At 41.7% G+C, this 24838-nt stretch overlaps 2 protein-coding genes across 2 annotated transcripts in view; both read right to left on the bottom strand.

Annotated features, from left to right (window-relative positions):
* Nucleotides 1–24838, bottom strand: part of shoc2 (SHOC2 leucine rich repeat scaffold protein) — a 370366-nt gene that overhangs the window by 117268 nt on the left and 228260 nt on the right. The window lies entirely within an intron of this gene.
* LOC139345554 (fibroblast growth factor 20-like) lies at nt 18029–21718 on the bottom strand. The gene is made up of 3 exons (XM_070984204.1): nt 20878–21718; nt 19490–19593; nt 18029–19363 (listed from the first exon to the last, which is right to left on the bottom strand). The coding sequence occupies exons 1-3, from the start codon at nt 21209–21211 to the stop codon at nt 19118–19120; spliced, it is 684 nt and encodes a 227-aa protein (XP_070840305.1). The 5' UTR covers nt 21212–21718; the 3' UTR covers nt 18029–19117.

Here is a 24838-nt window from a genome sequence, read left to right as displayed (position 1 = left end):
TATTCCCAACTGTCCGCTTCATCTAAAGCCCTGTTTACATTAAATGTCCTCTTTCAGCATGAAATAGAACAAGCTTTTTTTTTTTTTTTTTTGAAAATCAGTTTAAATACAAATTTTTACATTTTGGTAAATTCACTTATTTGCTTTCTCTACTCTGATCGGGCTGCGATAAGGTGATTAGCCTGAAAGACTGAAAGCAGGGAGAAACAGCTACTATAAACATCCAGCACCGTGTAATCCCTGTAAAACCAAAACTTATGTTGTATGTATTTTGTTTCCCTAGAAATGAGGTGAATTTGTATCTTGCTTGTAATGTGAGAACCTCTATTAGGCTACTTAATGGCATGCAATCGCTTTCTTCTCTCACAAAGCATTCAGAGTTACTGGCATCAGCTCGCTGTGTGCAGCTTATTGATGTCAGATTTTCTTCATGTTGAAGGTCTTGCAGCTCATCGCTTGCTATCGTTCATGTTTGTATCTTCAACATGAACAAAAATTCCATGTGCATCTTTAAATAGTGGAAAATACTTCACACGCTTATTAATCCTGAAATGTTTGGAAAAAATCTTGAAGAATGAACGTTAAACTCACATACTGTGTGTGTGTGTGTGTGTGTGTGTGTGTGTGTGTGTGTGTGTGTGTGTGCGCGCGCTCATCAAAGGGGTCTGTGTGTGAGTATGAAACTGATCTGTCTTTTAGCGCCGGCATATACCCTCGCAACAACAGCAGTGACGTTTAGGAAAGAAAATGCGTGTTGATTTCTGCATTGTTCTGTACATTTGACTGCAGACACACACACCGACTGCAGAGGGCTGAATCTAAACAATAATTACCATACCTGACTGACATACAGACAGATAGATGTGTGGGTCTGTGTGTGCATGTGTGTGTGCGTGTGTGTACATATGAATGATTCTTCTTGTTTGTTGTAACTCATGTAGACAAAATTAATATCAAGAGCATCATATTTTGGATATGTAAGGCTTTGATGTAATTGATTTTATTGATTGATGCAATGAGAGCGTGGTAACGTTGTTGTTTACTGTATAAAGTCTAAGTGCAAACGTTGTTGACGATACTGCATGCATTTGAATATGAACTCCATCCCAGTAAACATTTGGCTTAGTTTTAAGCATTTTAACATTTCTTTTTTTATCAAGAGAAATTCTTCTGGGCTGAGCTCATGTTTCAGCATCCTCTGAGTCCTAAACACATCAGTTGAGTACGATACGAGTAACACGCAACGGCACACGCCTTGTTTTCAGTGCAAAATATGCATTAAGTGTCGCTTTTGAGATGATAAAACTTCATTTTGGAACAAATATATTATGTAACCTAACTATACATTATAACATAATGTAACTTCACAAATGGGGAGATATCGCAGTGCTGCCTTTGTAGAATAGTGTAGATTGTTCTGCTAAATTTTGATGTTAATTTTACATCAGATTTTTGGCCACATCTGTTTTTAAGTCTGCACAGGATTGTATGGTTAAATAAAAAGATTAATTACTATTAGTTTCTAAAAGAGAGAGATAACTGATGGTATAGAGAGCTGCAGTAGGGACAGATAGATTGACTGTGTGTGTGTGTGTGTGTGTGTGTGTGTGTGTGTGTGTGTGTGTGTGTGTGTGTGTGTGTGTGTGAGAGAGAGAGAGAGAGAGAGATAGAGAGAGAGAGAGAGAGAGAGAGAGAGAGAGAGAGAGATCCTAGTACAGTGGGTAGGGTGGAAAAAGTAGAGACATCAAAGAGAGAAACAGCTGGTCAGTGTGTGTGTGTATATATGTGTCTGTGTGGTTGCATGTGTATTTGTGTGTGCATACATGAACACACCTTCAAAGCAGACCCTAGATGTGCGAACCCACCTGACTTCAAGCATCAGTATAGGGACACATACACACTCATGTATGCACGCTTGCAAACTCACAAACACACATGAAATAAACACACACACAGCGACAGAACTCATACACATATACTACAAACCCCATCTGTCACTGTGTCTGTGCATGTGCCTGCGTGTGTGTGTGTGTGTGTGTGTGTGTGTGTGTGTGTGTGTGTGTGTGTGTGTGTGTGTGTTTCTTGTCAGCGATTAAAGCACACAAAAGTCACTCACAGATAAATCACCAGTTCTGCGTGGATGTTCAGAGGGCCTCACATGTCCTGACACGTCCAGACTCGATGCACCACAGCTGGACAGGATCGGCCTGGATTCAGCCGCTCCAGAGGAGAGAGCCAGACCGGAGCTGGAGGGTGGAAGGAGGCGCAAACTGAGGAAGCCAATGTCAAATTTCAGCTGTGCATAGTTTCTGCATAGTGTTCTTTATCTGTCATGTTGCAGAGGAATTTCATGGGAGAATTTTTGTCGAAACATCTCAACACTTTCAACAAGTTCCAGTTTTAGTCATTACATCCAGACTCATCTATTGCTGCTTGGTCAAATCACATCTCAAGTCTCATAATATCAAGTCCAGCCTTTCAATACATAGATTTACAGTAATAGATGAATATAACACAAACATTTAATTTCTGTTGGTTGTGCAAGTCTTCACTCATTTCACTACTCCAGAACACGTCTTTCAGTCTCAAGTCTTTAGGGAATCAAGTAAGTCAAAGTCAAGTCTCAAGTCCTTGTTGTTATGACTGGAGTCTAAGGTCAAAATCTCATGTCTGGAGCTGTCAATTCCAAACAAAAGTGAGTCTCAGTTTCAAACTTCTCATTTTCCCAATTATTTACATTTACCTTAACTAATACTTATGACTAAATGTATTTATCTTCAACCTCATTTGCTGAACTGGGACTCCTTCTATCCCTTTAATGGCATGATCAAATCAGTAATGATCATATATCCTGAATATTAGCTTAACTGCATTACAATTACAAGTCATGAACTAATTATTGTTTTAGGTATCCAGTAGTGCACCTAATCTCTTCTCAGTGATACTGTTCACCTTTTAACTGATACTTTATTTTCAGTCACGCATGTGAAGCCTTGTCCAGTCAAATCACCTCAGATTAATACAGCAAGAGGGTAACACACAGGTCTGATGAGCATGTTGCATGATAAAACAGCTGCTGGGAGGTCACAGGCTGTAAACAATTGTAGGAGACACTCCACTTTGAGAGATGACTGGGGCATTTTTGTATTCTTACTCAGAGTCAAATGAGAGGATCTGTGTCATGTTCTTCTCTCTGTGTTCAGGACAGATTTTTGTCCAGGATGTGCTCAGCCTGGCTTTGCACAAAGGCCGCAAGCAGATAGAAAATCCATCAAAAATCAAACAATATGCCTTTTAATAACTCAAATCTGTTTTACTGTGTTGCTTAACTCATGTAGAAACAGAAAACTAGAAGCAGTTAGCTATTTTACATGTTATGATGCATAGTACACTATGTAATGTCCCCAAAAGTGATGGAAAAATTACTGTGGGGGAATGTGGGTGTGTGTGCATGTCTGTATGCGTGTGTGTGTGTGTGTGTGTGTGTGTGTGTGTGTGTGTGTGTGTGTGTGTGTGTGTGTGTGTATTTGTTCATGCATGAGCTTACCTGCACTCATGAGTGCATTAAGGTATAAATAAGAACAACCTGAGGTGTACGATGTTGTTTATCTCCTGGCAAGTCAAAGCTGCTTGGAAGTGGTAAGGAACACACGCACACACACACACACACACACACACACACACACACACACACACACACACACACACACACACACTAATTTAATACAGATGTGGCCAAGAAAGGAAACTCCCTGGCTAAGAAACGCGGTGATCACTCATATCCTGATCTTCTGATAACACACGTGTGGTTTTCTTTGTGTGTACATGGTTCTTACAGCGTTTCATATGTTTCTGTTGCCATAGTTACTGTCTGAATGCATTCAGGAGTACTGCTGCTAGAGTACGTATAAGACAAGCATCCCATTGATCTGCTGCCATTTATTCTGCACGCACAGGCACAAACACATACACGCGTGGATGCTTTTCCAAACATTGTCTGTCACCTCCACATGTCATAACGCCTCAGGTATGGATACTGTCATCGCAGGCACACACCTCTTTCTATCTGTCTCTGTTTCTTTGTTAAGGTCTCTCTCCACTTCCAGAGAAATCATTGGTGAGGCAGAGGTGACACAACCACAAGAAGACATGATCAGATACCTTCTATCTGTGTGCGTGTTTGTGCATGTGTTCACAGCAGCTGTGAGAGCAAACCCAATTCATAACAGCTTAATCATTACAGTTTACATGTGCATTCAGTGATTTACTGAAACACCTACACCCAAGTGATCTTACTTATGATAAGATGTTAATCTTGAAGTTTGGCTTCTTTTGGAAGAAGGGTACAACAAAAATCTTAGAACCAACACAGGATATCTCACGTCGTGCAAAGTATGCAAATAAACTACGTAAAATCTTTACAGCAGCTTTAATTAACATGTGTACGTTAACAAAGGACGACATGACAACATGTAATGTGAGAGGGATCAATGATAAACCCACACAGAATTATCACCAGACTGCAGTCATTAGTTTTCCTGCTCACAATTTATTTCACTCTAACTTTGTCACCAGCACTGTTTACAGCAGTGTTCAGTGGAAAAGCTCTAAAAGCCCACTGCAGACTATGTGCCATGCACCAAACAGCAGACAGACTCAGTTAACGACAAGCTGGTGAGCATGGTGGAGCATTTAGCAGCTAAAAAGCCAGATATTTCCCTCAGGAATTGGTAAAGACCAAAAAGCAGAGCTAAAAGTGAGTCAATATTCATTATGAATGAGTCCTCCTCCTTCTACACGCTCTGCCCAGGCGCCACCCCTCACCTAAACCAAACGGGACTTGATTCTGCAGACAGTGTCCAGAATTCATATGAGAAAACAGCTTTAGTGTCTGTACTATACATCTGCATGCATCACAATGTACAACAATCCAGCTGCCTCACAAGGTCACGTCCTTACAGTTTTTCACCTCTATTGCATCTCTGCTGCTCTCATTTGGACCCTTAAAGCTTACAGCTTGAGTCTTTTGGTGTCCTTACCCAGTAAAAAAGCAACTTTTTGCTTATCAACTTAAAAGGTGTCAATACAGTATGTCAGTGTTCACTGCTCGCTTCTGTTGCTCACAAGAGGCCAAAAAATCCATTATTGCAGCGTTCTGTTCATGCAGGTAATCATCAGCAATCAAGGCTTTTTGTAGTAATGTCAACAAAATAGTTGCACAAAAATGTGGGCAATGCTGAATGATTAATCCACCTTTTCAGGATTTCTTACTGGGATTCCTCGAACAAATAGTTCAGCAGATGTGACAAGCGAGATCCTCATGCATTTTATCTTGTCATCGATTTATCATCGAATACATTGATGTATTAATAATCTTTAATTCACCTCCACTATAAAACTCACATTAGTAGATGAATACATGCAGTTTACACAAATGTGTTTAAGTATGATTACCAAAAAAATTCCACCCTGCTGAAAACATCTTGCTATTTACACCAGATTGTTGACTGACTTCTATATTTTTGGCGTGACGTTGCATCAGCATGTAATGTACTGTACTCCTTCAAAAGCTTTAATCCCAAACTATTCAAAAGTCAGACCAGCTGAACCCTGTTTGTGTGTGTGTGTGTGTGTGTGTGTGTGTGTGTGTGTGTGTGTGTGTGTGTGTGTGTGTGTGTGTGTGTGTGTGTGTGTGTAAGGATTAATCCTTCGTGTTTGTACTGACAGCTACATGTTTTATAAAAGAGCAACAGATACAAGCATTGAGGATGGCTGTGTTGTGAAGTCATGTTATGTTCTGAAAATCTGGCAACTCTTCAGCCTGACCGCTGTCTACACCTCTGCCAGCTGAGAACACTGTAACACACACACACACACAGACACACACACACACATTCGCACATACGTAGATACACACACACACACACACAAGCACACGCATTCACACATACACACACTCACACTTGCTTTTAGGAAAGGTGTAATAAAACTTCCCTGTCAGTCTTTCATGTGTGAGGCTTAAGAGCTGTCACACTAACAGGAGGAAACCACCATGCTTTGATAGGCCCTCCACACTGAATAGAAATCTGCAGACTGCATGCATGGACATGTGTTGGCGTGTGTGTTTGTGTGTCTTTGTGTGTCGCTGTGCCAAATAGTCTCAGGTTTCATTGCTCAATACGTCCACTTGATATCTAAATATATATTAAACGGTGGAGAGGCTAAACACAGGCTGACTGTTTGAACTCTGCAGGACGCTATGCATCGGTGTATCAAATTATAGATTAGCTGCATAAAAAAATTGACATCTAATATGGGCAGCATGTTAATAGGCACTAATAGATGGATCATTCCCTGAAATAGCCACCATTTTGATAATATAAAGGTACTAGTATGTAGAGTAGAGTACGCAGGTGACATCATACATATTCCAGCTGACTGCAGAGTGCAAGTCACGTTATTCCACTGATAGTTTTTGAAATGTAAGAAATGTAGAAATGCTGCAGCAAAAGGACGCTAACTGAAGTAAACACAGCACAGACCTCATTTATCAATTCATGCACAGAACAAGAACTGTCCATACGAACAAGGAAATGAACATTTATCAAACAAGTGCGCCCACAGCTTGACAGAGTGAACAGTGACAAATCTCACCTGTTCTACATCCATCTGCTCATTTACATACAGAAAAGCCCCTAGAGGACTGAAGCTCCAAGTAGCCTTAATGCAGAGTTATGCGTTTTTAACAAATGTAGCAAATGAGAAAAATAGAAATGATGTCAAGAACTTTGATATTTGACGGTTTGGTGAAATACTGGATAATGTTCAGCGCCAACATTTTGAGATTACATTTTTGGACAAAATCTGCACATGGCAGCTATGGGATGGATAAGGCTAAGCTGTGGAAAGAGTTAGGCAACTGACTGTAGCTGTACCACTGATGGACTCCAGACTCCAAACTTTTTAGCAAATGTGCCCAATGAGCTTCTTTCCTTGAAATGAATGGGTCATCAGCATGGTATCCAGTTCTCTTACTATGCATGAGAAACTCTGCACGGTACCTTTAAAGGTCAGATCATCAAAATCACACACATCATAATCCTTCCAGATGCCGTCTCATCTAATTCATGTAGCTGACTGAGTTTTATTTAGCCGTCCAGCTTGCTTGGCTTATACTGTAGGGGACATTTGATTTAGTTATTTATAGCATAAATCCAACAGCTCTCACCAAGATTCAATGTTCTTACCCAGCCTTTAAAATGTATTCATCATATCAAACTCAACAAAATCAACAGAGAGAGAGAGGAATGAAGAAAATTGGCAAACAGAAAAAATGGAGGAGAGCATGTTTAGAGGAGCAATAGCTCAGTCGCACAGTGGAAGGACTGAGCCAGTAGATGCAAACCCACTTAGGATTGATCACAAATAGGAGATAATCAATTCAGCTCCAATTGAATTCACATCAAGCAGAGAGCAAAGGCATTTCAACAGAACAGCAGCGGCGTTCTCCTTCTCCTCCACCATTGATGGTGTGTTTGACACACATTTGTCACGCTGAGACCTTGTAGAGAATTCCCACCGATTATTCAGTAAAAATCCATAGCTTCCTACTCCCCTGCCGTTTCTGGAAAATCTCTGCTGTCATTTTTTTTCTTGTCGTTTCTCATCCGCAGGGCTTTGTCCTCTGTGCAGTGCAGAGTCACCTGGGATGTTGGGTATTTATGATGACTATACAGTCTGTGTGAACTGAGCGCGCACACACAGGCATCTCCCCCATGATGAACACACAAACACTGTTCCATTGATCCGCTAATCTAGTAGGGTGGGGAAGTGCAAGACTCTCATTTAGTTAAAATCATTACTGCCCGCACAAGATGGATAGAGATAAGGGGATTTAGAGAGAAAGGAGAAAACAGGCAAGTGGAAAGAGAGAGTAGGACAAATGAGCTGACAGGGAAATATGAGAAAAAGACAGAGAGAGAGGGGAAATGAAGGATGAAGAGAGGGAATAGCATGAAGGGCAATCCTAAAATTAGTTTTTGCAAATTCTGCTGCACAGATCATCATTTTCTCTCTCTAAACTCTCATGTCCTCTCTGCCTCCGTCCCTTTCTCTCACTCACGAGCGTGCATCACACACAACACACACACACACACACACACACACACACACACACACACACACACACACACTGCAGAGAAGAGTGTTTTGCAAAGGGAAGTCTTTGCAGTGGTCGATAGCACTTGGCGAGTGATCTATCGACAGAGCGGGAGCGTGTGAGAGACGAGTTCAATATACTTCAATTTAGCTCCACTTGCTTTAATTACTTCCACCCTGTATGTGTGTGTGTGTGTGTGTGTGTGTGTGTGTGTGTGTGTGTGTGTGTGTGTGTGTGTGTGTGTGTGTGTGTGTGTGTGTGTTTGTGTGCGTGTGTGTGTGTGTACCCCAAGAGGCTGAGTGGTGTTAGACTACCCATGAAGGCTGATAATAAAATACAGCTTTGGCCATTATTGAATTCAGGGTCTGCTGAGTATTTAGTAGAGTCGTGAGGGTTGTGATCGCTCAAGGTGTGACCGTTTTTAAAGAACGTGCTAAATTTTTAATCATTATATCCTTATCTTGCATTGTGATATCTAATATTTGTTTGGATTTTTTTTTTTTTTTTTTTTTGTAGCTAATAGATATCCTGCATTGATTAAGAACATGTGGCTCAGAAGGTTCAATTTGACCTGCCTAAATAAATGGCAGCTTTTATGCAGTTGATGAGTCCAGAAAGAGAAATAATAATTTAAAACACACTAATCTCACTGGCTTTATTTGGTTAAAGTCCCACTCTGGATACACATGTAAATGCTTTAGCTTGCCTTGGTCCAGGAGAAACTAGAAACTTGCACAAAAGACTGGAAACAGGGGAAATAACTGCTTCTGTTCAAAGATCCAAAATACACCTACCAGCATCTCTGAAGCATTTTGCCAATCACCGAGTAGAGACATAAAGCGAAACTCCTAGTGAAACCTTAAATGGTCATTTTTACTCTTTTGTTTGTTTACAGATTAATTAAAGATACATGGCGTTAATTTGTGAAGTTTAGAGGGTAGAGTCAGGCTAGCAGTTCCCCCTGCTTCCAGTCTATATGCTAAGCTAAGCTAACCACCACCTGGCCCTAGCTCCTTACTTAACACATAGACATGACAGTGGTATCAAGCTTCCCATGTAACTCTTGGCAAGACAGTCAACAGGTGTATTTCCCAGGATGTCTAACTATCCCTTTGATAGTCCTTGAACAAGACACTGAACACCTAATCGTGGGTTGACTTTTTACGAATTGAAATCTAATCGCCTCTTGTCTGAGATATCGTTTAGCTCAAACTCAGGGTCAATGATTCATTTCCTACAGGGGAGGAAATGAATCATCAGGGTACATTTCCTACAATAAATCAAGTCATGTTCCGAATGTTATGGGACTTACCGTACATACAATATGTATCGTAAATACACAGTAATATATACTGTATGTAGTACATGTAGTATATGCATTAAATCCACTCTCCTCACTGTGTCCTTCAAACTTCCTTTCTGTCTTTACTGGAGCAGATTTTAACACACCCTCTGTCACCCTCTCCCTCCCTGTACTCTCCATGTCTGGCATTTTAACAGATGTTTCCCTTCCCATTAAGAATTTAGGAGTGAATTTGTCTTTGAATCCATACCATTGAGCGAACACGTCCGCCGTAAGCCACATAAATGATTTTACACCACAAGGGTGGAGAAGCACAGGGGAATAAGTGTCTGCTGTCTCATCTCTAATCCCTTCTTTACCCTTCTATCGGTTCAGTTCTCAATATCTTTTTCTGCACCTCCACTCAGTGAGCCCTAATAAATGACAGGAAGCTCGAAAAGAAAAATCAAACAGCTTAATGTAGAAATGTTATCAGCAGACAGCAGTTTTCTCATGGAAATTCAGAACAGACAACAATTCTGTTATTTTATAGATTTTTTTCCTAACTTGGAAGTTTCCTTAAAATTACCACTAGAGGCGCTGCAGAGTGGTCGTGACAAGCATGTACTCATATTGTTAGTATTGTTAAACGAGCGCACAAACTTATGACAATCTATTGAGAGTTTGTGGCAGATTAAAGAACTGTATCTGAGATTCTGTATCTTGACCAACTAATATATTGTCCATGCTTGTGCCGTGGTTGGTCCACCACTTTGGTCCAGTCTGAAATATCGCAACAGCTGTTGGATTGCTATTGAAATGCAGTGAAGTTTAGTAATGACGTTGACGCAGCAGACACTGCACAACCTGCAGATCTTCACTGATTTATCTCTAAATACCTGACGTTCTCATCAGCCTTAGCTTTACTTTGTGTTTATTGCCTATTATGTTAGCATGCCAACACACTGAAATACGATGGTGAATATGGTGAACATTACACCTGCTAAACATGAGCATGTTAACATCGTCATGTTAGCGTGCTGATGTTAGCATGTACCTAAAAGCACCGCATTGATTAAGTTAAGCTACAACCTCACAGATCTGTCTTAATGGAGGCATGTCTGATAAAACATTTAAAATAGTAATAACTCACTCTCCCACATTTTCAATAACTTGGTAAATACAAAAACATGAAGAATGTGATTTTTTTCTTACTTGACCGCTTTCTTTCTTCATTCTGTTTTGAGGAATAAAAGCCCGGAGATTTCACACAGTAGCCTACAACTAAAAGGAGGAAATGAACTTAAACTCAATTACTCCACCAGCTTAGGTGATTATTCTGCTTGAGTTCATTGTCACAATGAGCATTTCCTGAGTAGTTTTTTTTTTTTTTTAATGCACAGACAACACCTGCTGGTTCAGCTGAGGTTGTTGTTTATTTTACCTCTGTGTGTACTGACAAACATGCTTTACTGGGCACCCAGGTGCAGGATTCAGTCAGCTAAATTAATTAAAGTTATAAGGTAGAAACAGTTATAGACAAACCACTGATTTCATATAGGATCAATTATAGCCTGTTGATATGTTTACATGACTTAAGAGGGAATTATTTTTTTATGTGCTGGCCTGTTTTGCGACCTTAGGGCCAATACAAATTTTAATGGCAACATTCATTTTGAACTACTTAAAATGCATTGTGATTGGGTCATGATCATCAAAGAAACACACTTAGTGCGGTTGTTTTTAGAAAGAAAAAAAAAAACCTCTTCGCTGTCTGCCCAATTTTATTCCATGTTGGGTGTAATTTGTGGTTTGTGGATATGAGCTGAAGACAGTGGTTAGATGGGTATTTGACATGGAATCTGCACGGTGCCTTCTGCTCAACAACATGTTCTGCGCCTGCTTCAGAACAGTCGATGATAACAGGGTTGAAAATATGTGCACCGGTGTGAATCTTTCATCTGCAATATGTCAGGTAACACTCTTTCATTGAAACAGGCCCAGAGAAAACAGCAGGAAGGTGTGGAGGTTCACATCAGTTCCACTTGGTTTACTTTAGTGTGTGATGTGGTTTGACTGTGTATTGTTGTGTCTTCTGAATTAATTTAACACTTATTTTGGCCGCCATCTTCACACTGTTTAGACTGTACTTTCTATTGTTATCTCTTTTCATAATAATAAACCTTTTCTAATCACCTGTTTGTTGAAGTTATGCAACATTTGAATTCAGAATATAGTAAACACGCTTACGGTACATCCATCAAGCTTTCTTAGAGTGCTTAAATCTGCATTGATTTGGGGCCACTTGGGGGCAGTGAAACAAGCTGTAAACACATCATTGACTCATTGTCAACAGACCTGTTAAAAAAGAGAGTTGTGACACTTCCCTGGACTTCTGAAACAGTGGAAGCAAAGCATGTTCTGGGGCAATCAGTGGCAGGCTCACCGGTGAGTAGAGGACACCACTGCATTTTAGGCATTAGCTGACCTCTCAAGAATCTACTCAATAGTAGTATTTTATGTAGCCAGATTTAGTTCATGTTTATCATGAGATAATAGCCGGTTCAATTCTAGTTGCGGTGCAACTGGAATAAAAGTAGCTAGTGGAAGAATGTAATGGTTATCTTGAACACTTGTATGCCTTGCCTGACATGTTTTCTGCCATTTTCTCTCCCTGTAGGAGGCCGAATGAGTTTCTTTGAAAGCTGCCCATTTGAGGAAAAACATCCATCCTCTCCCTGGACATATTATATAGTAAAATGTTTTGCTGAATGTAAGTGGTTGCCTTGTATATTTTGCATGATTGATCAAACTTCCTTTGAGGCTTAAGTTGAGTAGTTGAGACCATAGAAGCATGAGAAAAATATGAATGCATACACACTGTAAATGTATTCCACTTCATAGGAGCAGTGCCCCTTTGATCCTAAATTAACTACTCAAAAGCTGATGAATGCTGTCTCTCCACCAATCCCTGGGAAAATCTGTGTTAAATCTAAGTGTAGTCAACACAGTAATCAATGCACATTATGCATTAATGTGTAAGTTAACATACACACATCCAGACATACAGTGAGATCAAAGTGTGTTACAACACTCTTTTTCCAGGGGTCAGATTAAAAAGGTTAGTATGAAGTCATGTTACCGTCTACCTGGTGAATGTAAGTCTAATGTTCACTGTCTTTTTAGTTAGACTTAGTCATTCTGACATTTAGTGCAAGTACACAGTGAAGTTTTAGAGCATTTTGGCTGCTGTAGCTGAAAACAAGATTGATGAGAACACAGAAACTGAACCAATGCAGGAAAAGTTACTGGTTGTGAAACCAAAGCAGTAGGTACTCCGTTTGCGTTATATTTAAACTTTATGACATTCAATAGAAATAAAGTTTAAGTTTTGCTTGTTTGAACAATATGTTTCTGCACAACATGAGTTTGTTAAGATAGAGCTACCGGAGGGTACGTCACAGTGTAAGAGGTGAAGTCATTTGTTAGTCAAACGTCAGATGAGTTCATAGCAGTCTAATATGTCTAAGAATTTGGGAAGGACACATTGTTTTTTTTTTTTCTTTTTCTTGTCTGAATTCACCACAGCTGAGTCACAGCTATCACCATTAATCTCAAACACGCAGAAGTGATGACAGGGTGTGCTTATGTTAAGTGTGCGTGAGTGTGTGTTGACGACTGCAGGAGGAACACCTGTGTGGACTCCGCTCGTCGTACATACAGCCGAGATCACTGACTTCTACACCTGCGATGTTGAGGAAAACAAAACACACGCACACACACACACACACACACACACACACACACACACACACACACACACACACACACAGATACACACTTTATGGCAGTAACAACTATGGCTGAAGTGTTTGAATTGTTTTCACTTTGACAAATTCTCTGTAACATTAAATTTGAAGGGGACAAAAGAAAATACATTTAAAGCCATTCCGGCTTTACATTTTGGAAGGTTTTCTTGTTTTTTGGGCAAACTATGGATATAAATATGAGGAGGCATTAGAAATGTTTATAGACAAGCATTTTTATAGAGAACGTCATTTTATGTGACAGCATATTTTGGAGAAAGATAGTTATCTCAAGAAAAGACGATCTTTCCCCCTTGTCTCTATATCTGCATGAACCGGTACCTGCTGGATCTAAACAGCATACACCTAGCCAGCCGATGGAAAACCCCACTGAGGATAGACAAGGAGCGAAGAGAGGGGGTGGAGGCATGACATTATGCACACACATACACACACACACACACACACACACATGCACAAGTCTTCACACATCAGTCAGACAGCCCTCTAGTCAGGAGAACCCCTGGCTCACCTTCACACAGATTCACAGATCACACATACACACACACAGAAGTTGTGCTGACATGAATCTACGCAGTCACTTTGACTCACATAAACATGCCTCCCCCTCCCTGCAAACACACACACGCACTTCAAAGGAAGATTGTAACCTAACAGGCCGGCAACACTAAGAACCCACATACAGCTTTTTTCTAATTCTTCTTCTCAGAAACCCACCTGTTTCTTGCAAACTTTCATGTCATACCTCTCTCTCTCTCTCTCTCTCTGGCCTGATTGTAAGATCTATGTGTGTGTGTGTGCGTGTGTGTACATATACTGGTACTCAGGCGCTGTCTGTCTGATGTTTTCTCTGTCTCATCCAACACTATATGCCCTTATCAGAGGATTGTGCACACGCTGAACCGTGTCTTAACTAGACACAATGTAGCCATGCTCTTGCCTGCACAGCTGGGCAGATGTGAACCGCAGCAGCGTGTAATCTTATCTGAAACATGTTGCTGAGCTGATGAGCCTGTATGCTGGTACTGACCTATGGCAATATCTCCTTGATGTGAAATGCAGCTGGAGACATAAAACAATTTGAGACAAATCTGACAGAGCTGGTGTTTCCCCAGTGTCAGGCAAACACAGGCCAGATGTTGAAGGGTACAGGCTGCTTGAGTACTGTGTAAGGTCAGCCAGGCTTTGTTGAGGCTTTTTGCTCCCATCCATAGTAGGCAGGGGTCCCGTGGGTGTCACAGGAGGGGGTTCAGGCATTGTACCTCACTCACTTAGACCTATAGAGCGTATCAACACACTTTGGCTGTGCTAAGCAGAGCAAAGGTTACTACATGTCAGGGGTAGAGAGGGTGGGGGGTACATTCCTACATCATATGAGGTCCCCAGGTAATTCTAGTCAAAGCAAAGAGAGCTTAGGGTGTGCCAAGGTAATTCAAAAGATTGGCAATTTACTGGTAAATGCTCTGGTAAATGAATTATACTTAGCCTGCTCCAGTTTCACACCACTTTCAGACTATTACCTTCAGCTGACTGAACATGAATTATTAGAATACTTAAAAACAGAAACATACAGAGAGATTGATTAAACAATCTCACCAAAAGGTATTTAGCTGCTCTGCCACTTTTGATCATATACCACAAGATTATACTTATCAGATGGAGTTTGCCCAGTTATCATGAGATTATAATCTCCAGACCCTTAAACCATTGATACACCTGTCAAGCTTCAGTTCTCACACTATACAAATACAGTTTACAATGAAGCGGTGTGAAGATATATCCCTAACAACGGCCAACTTCACAACTGCAACCACTAGTTTTGTCTGCTTAAATGACACCCACCACTAGCATATTTATATCGTAGCTTGCTAGCTAGTCATTGTTAGGTCCTTGAGTTGGTTGAAAAGAGACTTAAACATGCACTTGATGCTACATTAATAATATCATGCTGAAAGACTTGGGCTAAGTTATTGGGCAAAAGTTGGCATCCTTGCCCGTTAATAATGCATGTAGAGGGAGCAGCACTGTTTTTGTATCCTACGGCATAGAGTTTAGCAGAGTATGCTAAACTTGTTTGCTACCTCGAGTGACGACTCAGCCGGGGCTCCTGAGTGTCAACTGACACAAATTAGAAGAGAGCCAGTGTACCTAACATTACACAGTGGACGTGTCTAACGTATCTAACCTACATCTTACGTACATTTAACGTATGCGCTTTTTCTTTGCTGTGACCCCACAAAATAATGTAGTTAGCTCATAATATGCGGCTTGTTTTTGGAAGATTAACACGACAACTCTTGGTAGAGAGCTTGTCAGACAGCCAAGTTCACATTTGCAGTTTATGTTAGAGCAGAGAAACACACCGTTTAATTTCTTCCTCACAGTTTTGCTTGTGTTTTTGGTTTTGGAAGGATGAACAATATGCCTGTGATCTGTATTTGTATTTGCAAAAGGCTGTAAAACAATTATCCCACACCTTACTCATACTTGTCTTTCTCAGCATGACTCCATCACTTTTGAATTCCAGCACTCCTCTGTCTGTCTCTGCAGCTCTTTCTCTCACCCATGCCATAGTGACATCTGCTCAGTTCAGTCTCAGGTGTCATAAGAAGGAGGGATGACTCACCTAAGACGGGCAGATGAGGAGAGAGATAAAGGGATGATGAAGGGAAGGATGAAAGAGTGTAGCAGTGCGCTGAGCCTGCCAGTCACTTGTCTAATTGCAGTGTCTGTCAGAGGAAGCGCGTGCTGTCTCTTCACGCAGATGACTTCATGTTATTTTTCTCCTCCTTCACCATTACTCCCATCCATCTCCCATCTCTTTCAGCTGAATCATACTCTTCACCATTTGTCACTTCTCCACTTTTCCACTGGATCAGTTCACAGCATTACTAAAGTGCTTTAGGTATTGGTACTGTTTACAGGGGCAGAGTACGCAACCTACGCTTCATTGGAAACCACGGGAGCTGTGAGCCACTAGATGATGCTATCATTACAACATTGAACTTTTAACAAGGCAGTCACAGTGGTGGTCTGCTGTCATTCTCAGCAACAGCTAAGAGCAGCGTCTTGCATTAATATATTTAGGAGCGAGACATGTGTCAGCAGAAGCCAGGGGACCATTCTTTATTATTTGCTCGATTAATACAGCTTGTTATCTTAATATTTGCACAGCAATTGATTTAGTGTTCAGATAACACTATTCTTGAGCTATAACAGCTAGATAGTGTTAAACAACAGACAGTTGTATCACTTATTGCATTGTGCCAGTGGAGGTTGTGCCTGCTGCTTTACGTGAATCAGCCACTGCAGATCTTGTACCAGCTTGTGATGTTGCTCCACATATGCATGAAATATAGGATGTGAAATGCTTTGTCTCGCTAGCTCTGTTTTTAACAGACTTTACGGGCATTATCACCACCAGGGCAAGTATCATAATCCAACTGTCAAATTCTCTATAACATTATATGGGGAGTATGCAGGTTTGTACTGTATGTACTTTCCATAAGAGTAGATACTGTATCAAAGGGGCACTCCAGTGATATTACATGCCAAAGTCAGTTTGCTAGTACTACTCAGCGGGTGCAAGACAGTTGTGTTGTGTTCTCTCTGGCTCTAGAGGAGCATTGCCAAGTCTGGAAAAAAGGGCCCCACATGCAGTTTGAGGATTGATTTGTTAATATGTATGTATATGTATGAAGTTATCGTGAATAACAAAGTGCTCTTTTGTGTGAATGAAGGCAAAATAAGAAGATATTTGACATCATTGATATGACTGACTGAGCGCTAACTATGTGATTGCAGTTACATGAGAGGCGTGCTTCCAACTCTCCCATCATGCAATAGATTTGTGAACATATGTCTCATTTTATGTGTTCCTGCATTGTTACGGGTGACATTTTGTCCTCCATGGTGGTCCACAATGTGTCCTCTCCTTCCACACCTTAATCACTGTTGAACAATAGATGTTACCAGTGAATCTTGTCCAACCACACTGATGCTGGTGCACAACTGGTTAACCCAGTTAACGTTCAAGAGATTTTGAAGTGTTTGTTATGGACTTGCTGTGAAAACTAAACCTTACCAAAGTCTCTTATGAAACAGCTCTAGCATGATCAATTTCCAAAAAAGTGAGTTAGTGCAGATGATAATTTTTTATTTCTTTTTGCTCACAGTATCTCAAGCTATATTTTCTTGTATATTTATCATGTATAAATGCAGGTAACTCTTTATTATGATTAATTCTAATCAACAGCAGTAGATCACATGTGATATTGCAATAACCTGTGTGTTCTCATCAGAAACCATTATTATGTCAACAGGCTTTAATTAGAAACTGAGCCATTTGTGTTTGAAAATGAGTCCATGTTGGGTTCACTGTACGTCTTACTCGTGATCCAGGTAACTGTCATTAACCCTGCACTTTTGCTACTCATGCTTGCTCTGACAGCAGTTCATAGTTAATTTTAAACCAGCTTCAAAGAACCAAGAATTCAGATTCATAGCAAATCATCAACATTCTAATCTGGATAACTTGGTAGCCTATGTCCGAAGGACCTGATAGGCAGATCATGGCAGTCATGCACTGTGTTTGACTTGGAAGTGACTGTCTCAGTACTGATGCATATGACATAAAACCATCTTAGTTCAACACTGTGAACCCAGAATCTAAAAACTGACATGAATTGATGTCTTCAATCAGATTGTGAGAATGGAAAACAAAAGTTTAGAGAGCACAGTAAATAAGAAAAACCTCTCATTCCTCGTTCTGGATATTTTTTTTATTTTATCTCATACCTGTAAAAATATATTCTCAAAATAAATAAATATATGAAATAAATATACTGTATGTCCTAGGAAACAAAAACTCATAAATAAGAATAAAATCTGTCAACAGGTTTGTAAGGGTGTCTCCGTCAGTCCCGTGCTCGTTGTTTGACTGCAGTCAGTAAAAGAACGGCAGAATTCCTTCACCGGGTTCTAGTCTTTAGTGTTCCAACAGAACACGCAGTAATCCACCACAGGACACCACAGAGGAAGTCCTTATAACGCTCCACTGGCTCTATTCTTCTTCTCTTGTTCCTCATGCACTTTGTAGAATAGACATATTTTCTGAGCAGCATCTGTCTTTGGAGCAGTTTCAAAGGGAATCCATCCGCGCTATCACAACAGTCAGTGCGATCCAGGTGATTGCCCCAACTCTCGGATCCATTCCCCAGAACAGACGTGGCTGCTTTCCAGTGCATAAAACTACCTTTTGTGTAAACCAGCCACACTGTATAGTGGATTATGCATTTTTAATTAATCGTTTACTTAGCAGCCACAGTAGTGTTTTGAATAAAATTAAAAGGCCTACTGAAAACAGTGGAATTGACAAGACTCACCAGCCACTATAGCAGCTAGTTGTTAATCTCACTTATTAGTTCCCACACTCTTCTCCTCTTGAACATGCATTTTGGACAAGCAGGTAGTTGGATTTAACAAGTGGAAACTCAAAAGAAATCCATATATCATCTGTTTGGCCGCCAGGGCCTCTGCATAGGCCGTTAAAGTGGCAATTTTAGGGGCCCAGGTACCCTCTGTGTCTGTCAGGAGGCCTTTCACATCTTCCACAGAAGATTCCTGCCGCTATTCAGTCAAATCCCCAGCTACTCTGCTTCAGAGAGGGTCTCTTTCCTTCCTCTGTGCCAGCGGTGGGGAATGTTGATTTGGTGCACTTCTTATGATCCTGCTTTGTCCAGACCAACAAGACCGTCTATCTCCCTCAAGAGGGGGTTAAGATTAGGTGCACTTGGGTTGCATTTCAGCTCAGACTGGCTGCGACAGGGTCATGGTAAGACCCACTCAGTCTCAGCTCTGGCCCAGTATGTCCCTGTACAGCTCCGGTACTCTATCTGGGTCTACAGGCCTTGGTAGGAAGTGAGTGAACCTCTGATGTCGCCTCGACCTCGTTCCATCCCGGGACGTCCCATCTTTGTTCAGAGCAACAAAGTAAAATGCACCTTTTTCTCCATGCCGGTAAATGTTGGATGAGTAGGTGTTGTACCAGTTTTCTTCAAATTGTTCCCTAAAAACGCATTCTGCAGACAGCTTCTCCTGCAGGGAGAAAGACAAGCAGAGGAAACTATGAGTTTAGTGATGCAAAATGTGCCATCTGATGGCCGTGGGTTACACATCAAACATGTTGAGAACTGGTAGACAGTACAATAGGTGAGTACTCACCGATCCATACAGCTCTCCCTTGCTGTTCATTGCGAGGTAGAGGCCACTGTCCACCCCTCTGATGCTAACCAGTCCCACAGCCAGACTGATGAACTCCAAAATACCTGCATACACATTACATTAAATTAGCTTCATTTTGCAGACACTTTCGTTCAAAGCGAGTACATCTAACACAAATAAATATAATTTTACAGAATGGTATTAGTCTTGCTCAAGTTTATTCCACTGCAAAACCCTACAATCACATATGTGTGTGAAATAAAGTAAGTACAAGCAAAATGGAAGATATCCAAAGAAGGTCAGTGATGAGACTTAAATGTACCTGCACTTAACACAAAAAACTTCATCAAAAATAAACTCTGTGTCTATTCACACCAGCTGACAAGCAACACTGGGTGTCTGGAATGGCCTCTGGCATGAAGCTGCATCCAAGTCTCAAATGGAATGAATCAAGTGCCAGAAGTGTTACAGACTCAAAGCACTGAAAGAAATCTCAACAGAGATCTACTTTTGATCTGCCGTAAGCTGCAGCTGTTTATCTTGATAACTGAAGATAAGCTGGTAAAAGTAAAGAAACGCTTGCAATCAAATCTCAGAGAGGAAATGTGGTGGAAATGTGCAAAGATAAAGTGCTCAGTGTCCCATCTTGAAAGAAATAATGTTTCTCGACATGCATTGTTACATCCACCGGTAGCACCTAGCCTACAGCAGCAGCTGCCATCACAGTAGGCTGCCACATAGACAATTAACATTTGATTCTCGTAACCTGTGTGGCTGGAGTAACATGGCTATGTTCATGTGGTATTAATAGTTTTCATGATTATATAAAGTGGGTGCTTCAGTCGGTGGGAGTGGGTGCAGCGATCGCCCTGACGCTGAAAACTAGTGCCCCTCACCCCACTTCTCATTTATTGTCCAGTTACATTTAATTCGATCTACTGTTATAGGCTATATCAAATACTGGCGAGAATAAGAAAGTTAAAATTAAGACGTATCAAACTTTCTCTTGATTTTTAATCTCTCCCTCTCTCTCAGCGTGTGTGTGTGTGTGTGTGTGTGTGTGTGTGTGTGTGTGTGTGTGTGTGTGTGTGTGTGTGTGTGTGTGTGTGCGTGCGTGCGTGCGTGCGTGCATGTGTTCCAGTTTCTCTTGTGAGATCATAAGGATACCTGTCAGTCTAGTCTACCTTACAATAGAGTCTATACCAGAAATGTCACAAAAGACTAGCTACTACTATTACTACAACAACAACTACTACTACTACTACTACTACTACTACTACTATAATAATAATAATAATAAGAAGAAGAAGAAGAATGATGATGATGATGATGATGATGATGATGATGATGATGATGATGATTATGTTTCTTTGTGAAAGGGTCCATACCGAATCTGCTGTGATCCTTCCTGGTGCCCTGCACGGTGCCGTCGGGACGGATCTCCAGGTGGAAGCCGGTCCTGCAGTACAGCTGCCGCCGCCTCAGAATCCCCTTCAGATGGCTGAGGTCCGCCAGGCTCCGGGACAGCCTCTCCGCGGACACCAGGTGCTCCTGCTGCTGCCCCTGCCCCCCCATCATCAGTCCGGTTACCGAGTTGTAGTCCACCGCCCCGGCTGGGGTGAGAACGAAATGAGAGCCAACGGGAACCGGAGCGGCACCCGCGGGGCCAAAGCTGTCCAGAAATCCGTTGGTGAAGCTCCCCACCTCCGCCGCTGCCCCCATCACAGATAAGACACCCGATCCGGTTTACACCACAGGAGACCCAAGTCGAGGTCCGAGTGATGAGCAGAGATTAGCAGGTAAGAGCCAGCGAACGAGGGTCAGCCCGTGAAGCGGAGAAAAAGAAAAGTTGGCTGTGCGGGCGAAGAAAATTCCCAATGAGTGCGCGTTTTGGCGCAGTCACCAGCACCGTTAATTAGACTGTCATCAAATTAAGATTGCACTCCCGCGTTATCTTGATGTATCCCCGGTGGCAGCTGCCCGTGTCCCTTCTCCTCTCCTCTCCTCTGCTATTTATCCCTCTTCCCTGTCCTCTGCCCGCTCCCTCTCTCTCCTCTTCACCTCGGGATACTCCCCTTTGCTCCGGAGCACTTCAGGGTTTTCCGTTCTCTCTCTCTCTCTCTCTCTCTCTCTCTCTCTCTCTCTCTCTCTCTCTCTCTCTCTCTCGCCTTTTATTTCTGCGGTACCCTCCGCTCTCTCAGCTCCTCCAGCAGCAGCATGTAGCGCAGTGAGAGCAACACACTACACTCCACATCTATAACGCAGCACTCCCTATGGAAATTCACCCCGGGTTGCCTTTTTATGCAAATGCGCCCCGATCTCCTCCCTTTATGGCTCATTTCTGTTCCCGTTTGAAATGATGCCCCTTCATCCCTCCGCTCATCGCTCTCCTGCCTCACCTTTGATGTTCAGTTTCAGTGCAGAGAGCGCAGGGACTCGGAGAGGAAATTAAAAACTGCTAATAAAAATGAGCCTGCCAGGCTTATCCCCGTGTTTCCCCCTGCAGCACCACAGCGGCTTCACTGAAGCTCGCGCTGTAGACGCAATGTCACATTGCTTGTGGACACTTAGCGACCAGTGAACTGTGTGAGTGTATGTTAGAGAGTGGCAGGAGAGTGCGCAACTCAGCGCCAACTCGTGTGGGAAATGCACAGAAAAGGAAAGAGAGAGTGCGCGTATGTGTCAAACAGCATGAAAGTGATATTGCCATTACCCTAAACGCTTTACAACCCCACGCCCCCATTTCGAAATGACTCAGGTGCGGCGGGAGAGAGAGAGAGAGAGAGAGAGAGAGAGAGAGAGAGAGGGGAAAGCCCCCATTTGCGTAATTTTCGCACTCGGCTGTTGATTTATTGCCCCTGTTTTATGTAACGCAGCCGCACGTTTACAGCGCCCGCACAGACACAAACACAGACACGCAGACACACACACACATACACACAAGCCCCCACACACACCTGTGCAAACGACATCACTTGACTGTCAATCCCTTCATTGATCTTTTCACGATGCTTTGAACAGCGCAGGAGCCCATATATCCTTAATTGTGGTCTTAAAAGACGAATCAAAGACACAGATGCTTCAAAGTGGGGATCTTGTAAGGGGATCAGGCAATAACAACCAGAGGAAGGGGATATACCTGTTTGAACTGCAAGCTTAGATAATACCCCGACACTTGACACTTGAAGAGCTTCATAGAAAATAAGTAGCCTAGCTGTTAATCTTTATGTAAATAAGCCGAGTGTTATACATCTTTTTAATCATTTGAACATGTGGCCATATGTTTATTTGTGTGACAACTGACCATAACGTACAGGTCACTTACTGTAAATGTAAGTAAACCCTCTTGAGTAAAGATTTTCAATTCAATTATGCTTTACTGGCATGAAAAAAAAAGCACTAGATTGCCCACATGTGAATCTTTACATTGAGTTTTCATATCAGACTAAGATAATTGTTGGTTTTATTCTAGCTTCGCACATTTTGTTTATCGTTTGCACTATATGGTCACACATCAATAAAAGGGTCAATCATGGATTGTCAATTGATGAGACATCGTTTACTTACCGCGCCTCTTTCCAAACATGGAGTTCTGACTCGTAATATTAACGAAATGTTTAAGTCAAACCCGTTTCTTTATTAATGTCGTTGAATTGGCTCAGATCTGCGCTGGTTGACCACGAGGTCAAGCTGCAGTTTCCATGGCTGATTCAGTCTGCGGTCTTATCTTCACGGTGAAACAGGGGCCCATATTCCAGCCTATATGCCATTGATTTTGGCCGCTCTGCACGCGCACGTGAACGCACGCGCGCACACAGCTGCCCCCTCCTTTGGGAGTTGCGTTGATGAATGGGTTGAAGGTGCAGAGGTGTTTGTGTGTGGTCGCTATGCGCAGTTCATTTTCTACTCATGTCGATTTCTCCTGCATGACAGGGGGACAGAGGCATTGTGAGACGTGTGCGTGTGTGTTATCTTATTTTGATATTTTTGTACACACACACACACACACACACACACACACACACACACACACACACACACACACACACACACACACACACACGCATAATGTTATGTCGTGGGTGTACACTGGTTGGGTCCTGTGTGTGAGACAAACTAAGTGGGCTGCTATGTGTGTGGCGTGCATCCTTCTGTCCCCCTCGCTTTGTTAATATTTATGACCAGAGGAAAAAAGCAACTTTTTTTAAAGGAGACAAGATCGATCCGAATTGCCTCCAGGCTGATCAGATCCTGATATATATTGGATATCGACCTGGCCACAATGACCATGTCATCTACAATGCCACATTTCCATGTTCTGTTACAAGGTGCAAGCAACCAGTTCCCAGGGTCACATGGTGTGCTTTGAAATATATTTTCTATAGGTTTACTGCTCTGTTTGTGACAATGTGAAGTCAACCATAGCAGTCATAGAAGAAGAGGGGGCCCCCAGGGTTATACCCCCCACCCCACACACCCACCCACACACACACACACACACACACACAAAGAAATTACAACCTAATCGAATGCCTGGGTAATGGAATAACTGAATAAGTAGCCTAGAGGTTATTAATGCAAGCGGTTTCCAATCCAGGGCCTGGAAATCCAGGGGCTCATGAAATAGGGTCCAGAAGGCCCAAATGTAGACTTGTTCAATTTAATTATAATCAGCTATTGAGAGTTGGAAAGTAAATAAGCATCTGAGATTTTACTCTAAATACTTCTATGTTCCTACATAGGTCCAGAGGTCAAAATCAACCACAACAAATGAGGGTGTGTAGAACCTAATGTGTCTGTGCTTGGGCATCTGTTATATGTAAATCATTGAAATGGATAGATTTTGCGCAGCAGTCAATATTGAATTGTCAAGTGTTTTAAATTAGATGTCAAAAATATGGCCATTCAAAACCTGAGGATTTGTTTTACACGTCAGTTTTGCATGAATTATTAAAGATTTCTGTCTTCATCAGTCAACCAATTAAGGAACTTATTGTGATGATTAGTCACCATAATAGGCTAATCTTGTTTGGGTTACGAGCAATATAAAATTCAAAGCAACAAATTAAGGCCTTAATAGCTATAATCAGCCTTTTAAAGATTTTATTTCTACCAAGAGGTTAGTCATTGTTTGATCTGTTTTCAACCTTTGGCTAAATGGAGCTTACAGGTTGGGGTGATCCACCATGCTTCATGTGTGAACAGGTGACAGGCCCATCTATTAGACTTCTTTCCTTTATTCTCTCAGCATCAAAGTCACAAGAAAAGCCCCATCAGGTTAACATTAGTCCTACATGTAAAGACTCAAATGAAGAGTTCATCTTTGATATTCGTTTGATATGTGCTCTC

This window comes from Chaetodon trifascialis, chromosome 2, assembly GCF_039877785.1.
Source record: "Chaetodon trifascialis isolate fChaTrf1 chromosome 2, fChaTrf1.hap1, whole genome shotgun sequence".
Lineage (NCBI taxonomy): Eukaryota > Metazoa > Chordata > Actinopteri > Chaetodontiformes > Chaetodontidae > Chaetodon > Chaetodon trifascialis.
Note: the sequence above shows the minus strand (reverse complement) of the source record. Positions and strands in the feature narration are given on the sequence as shown.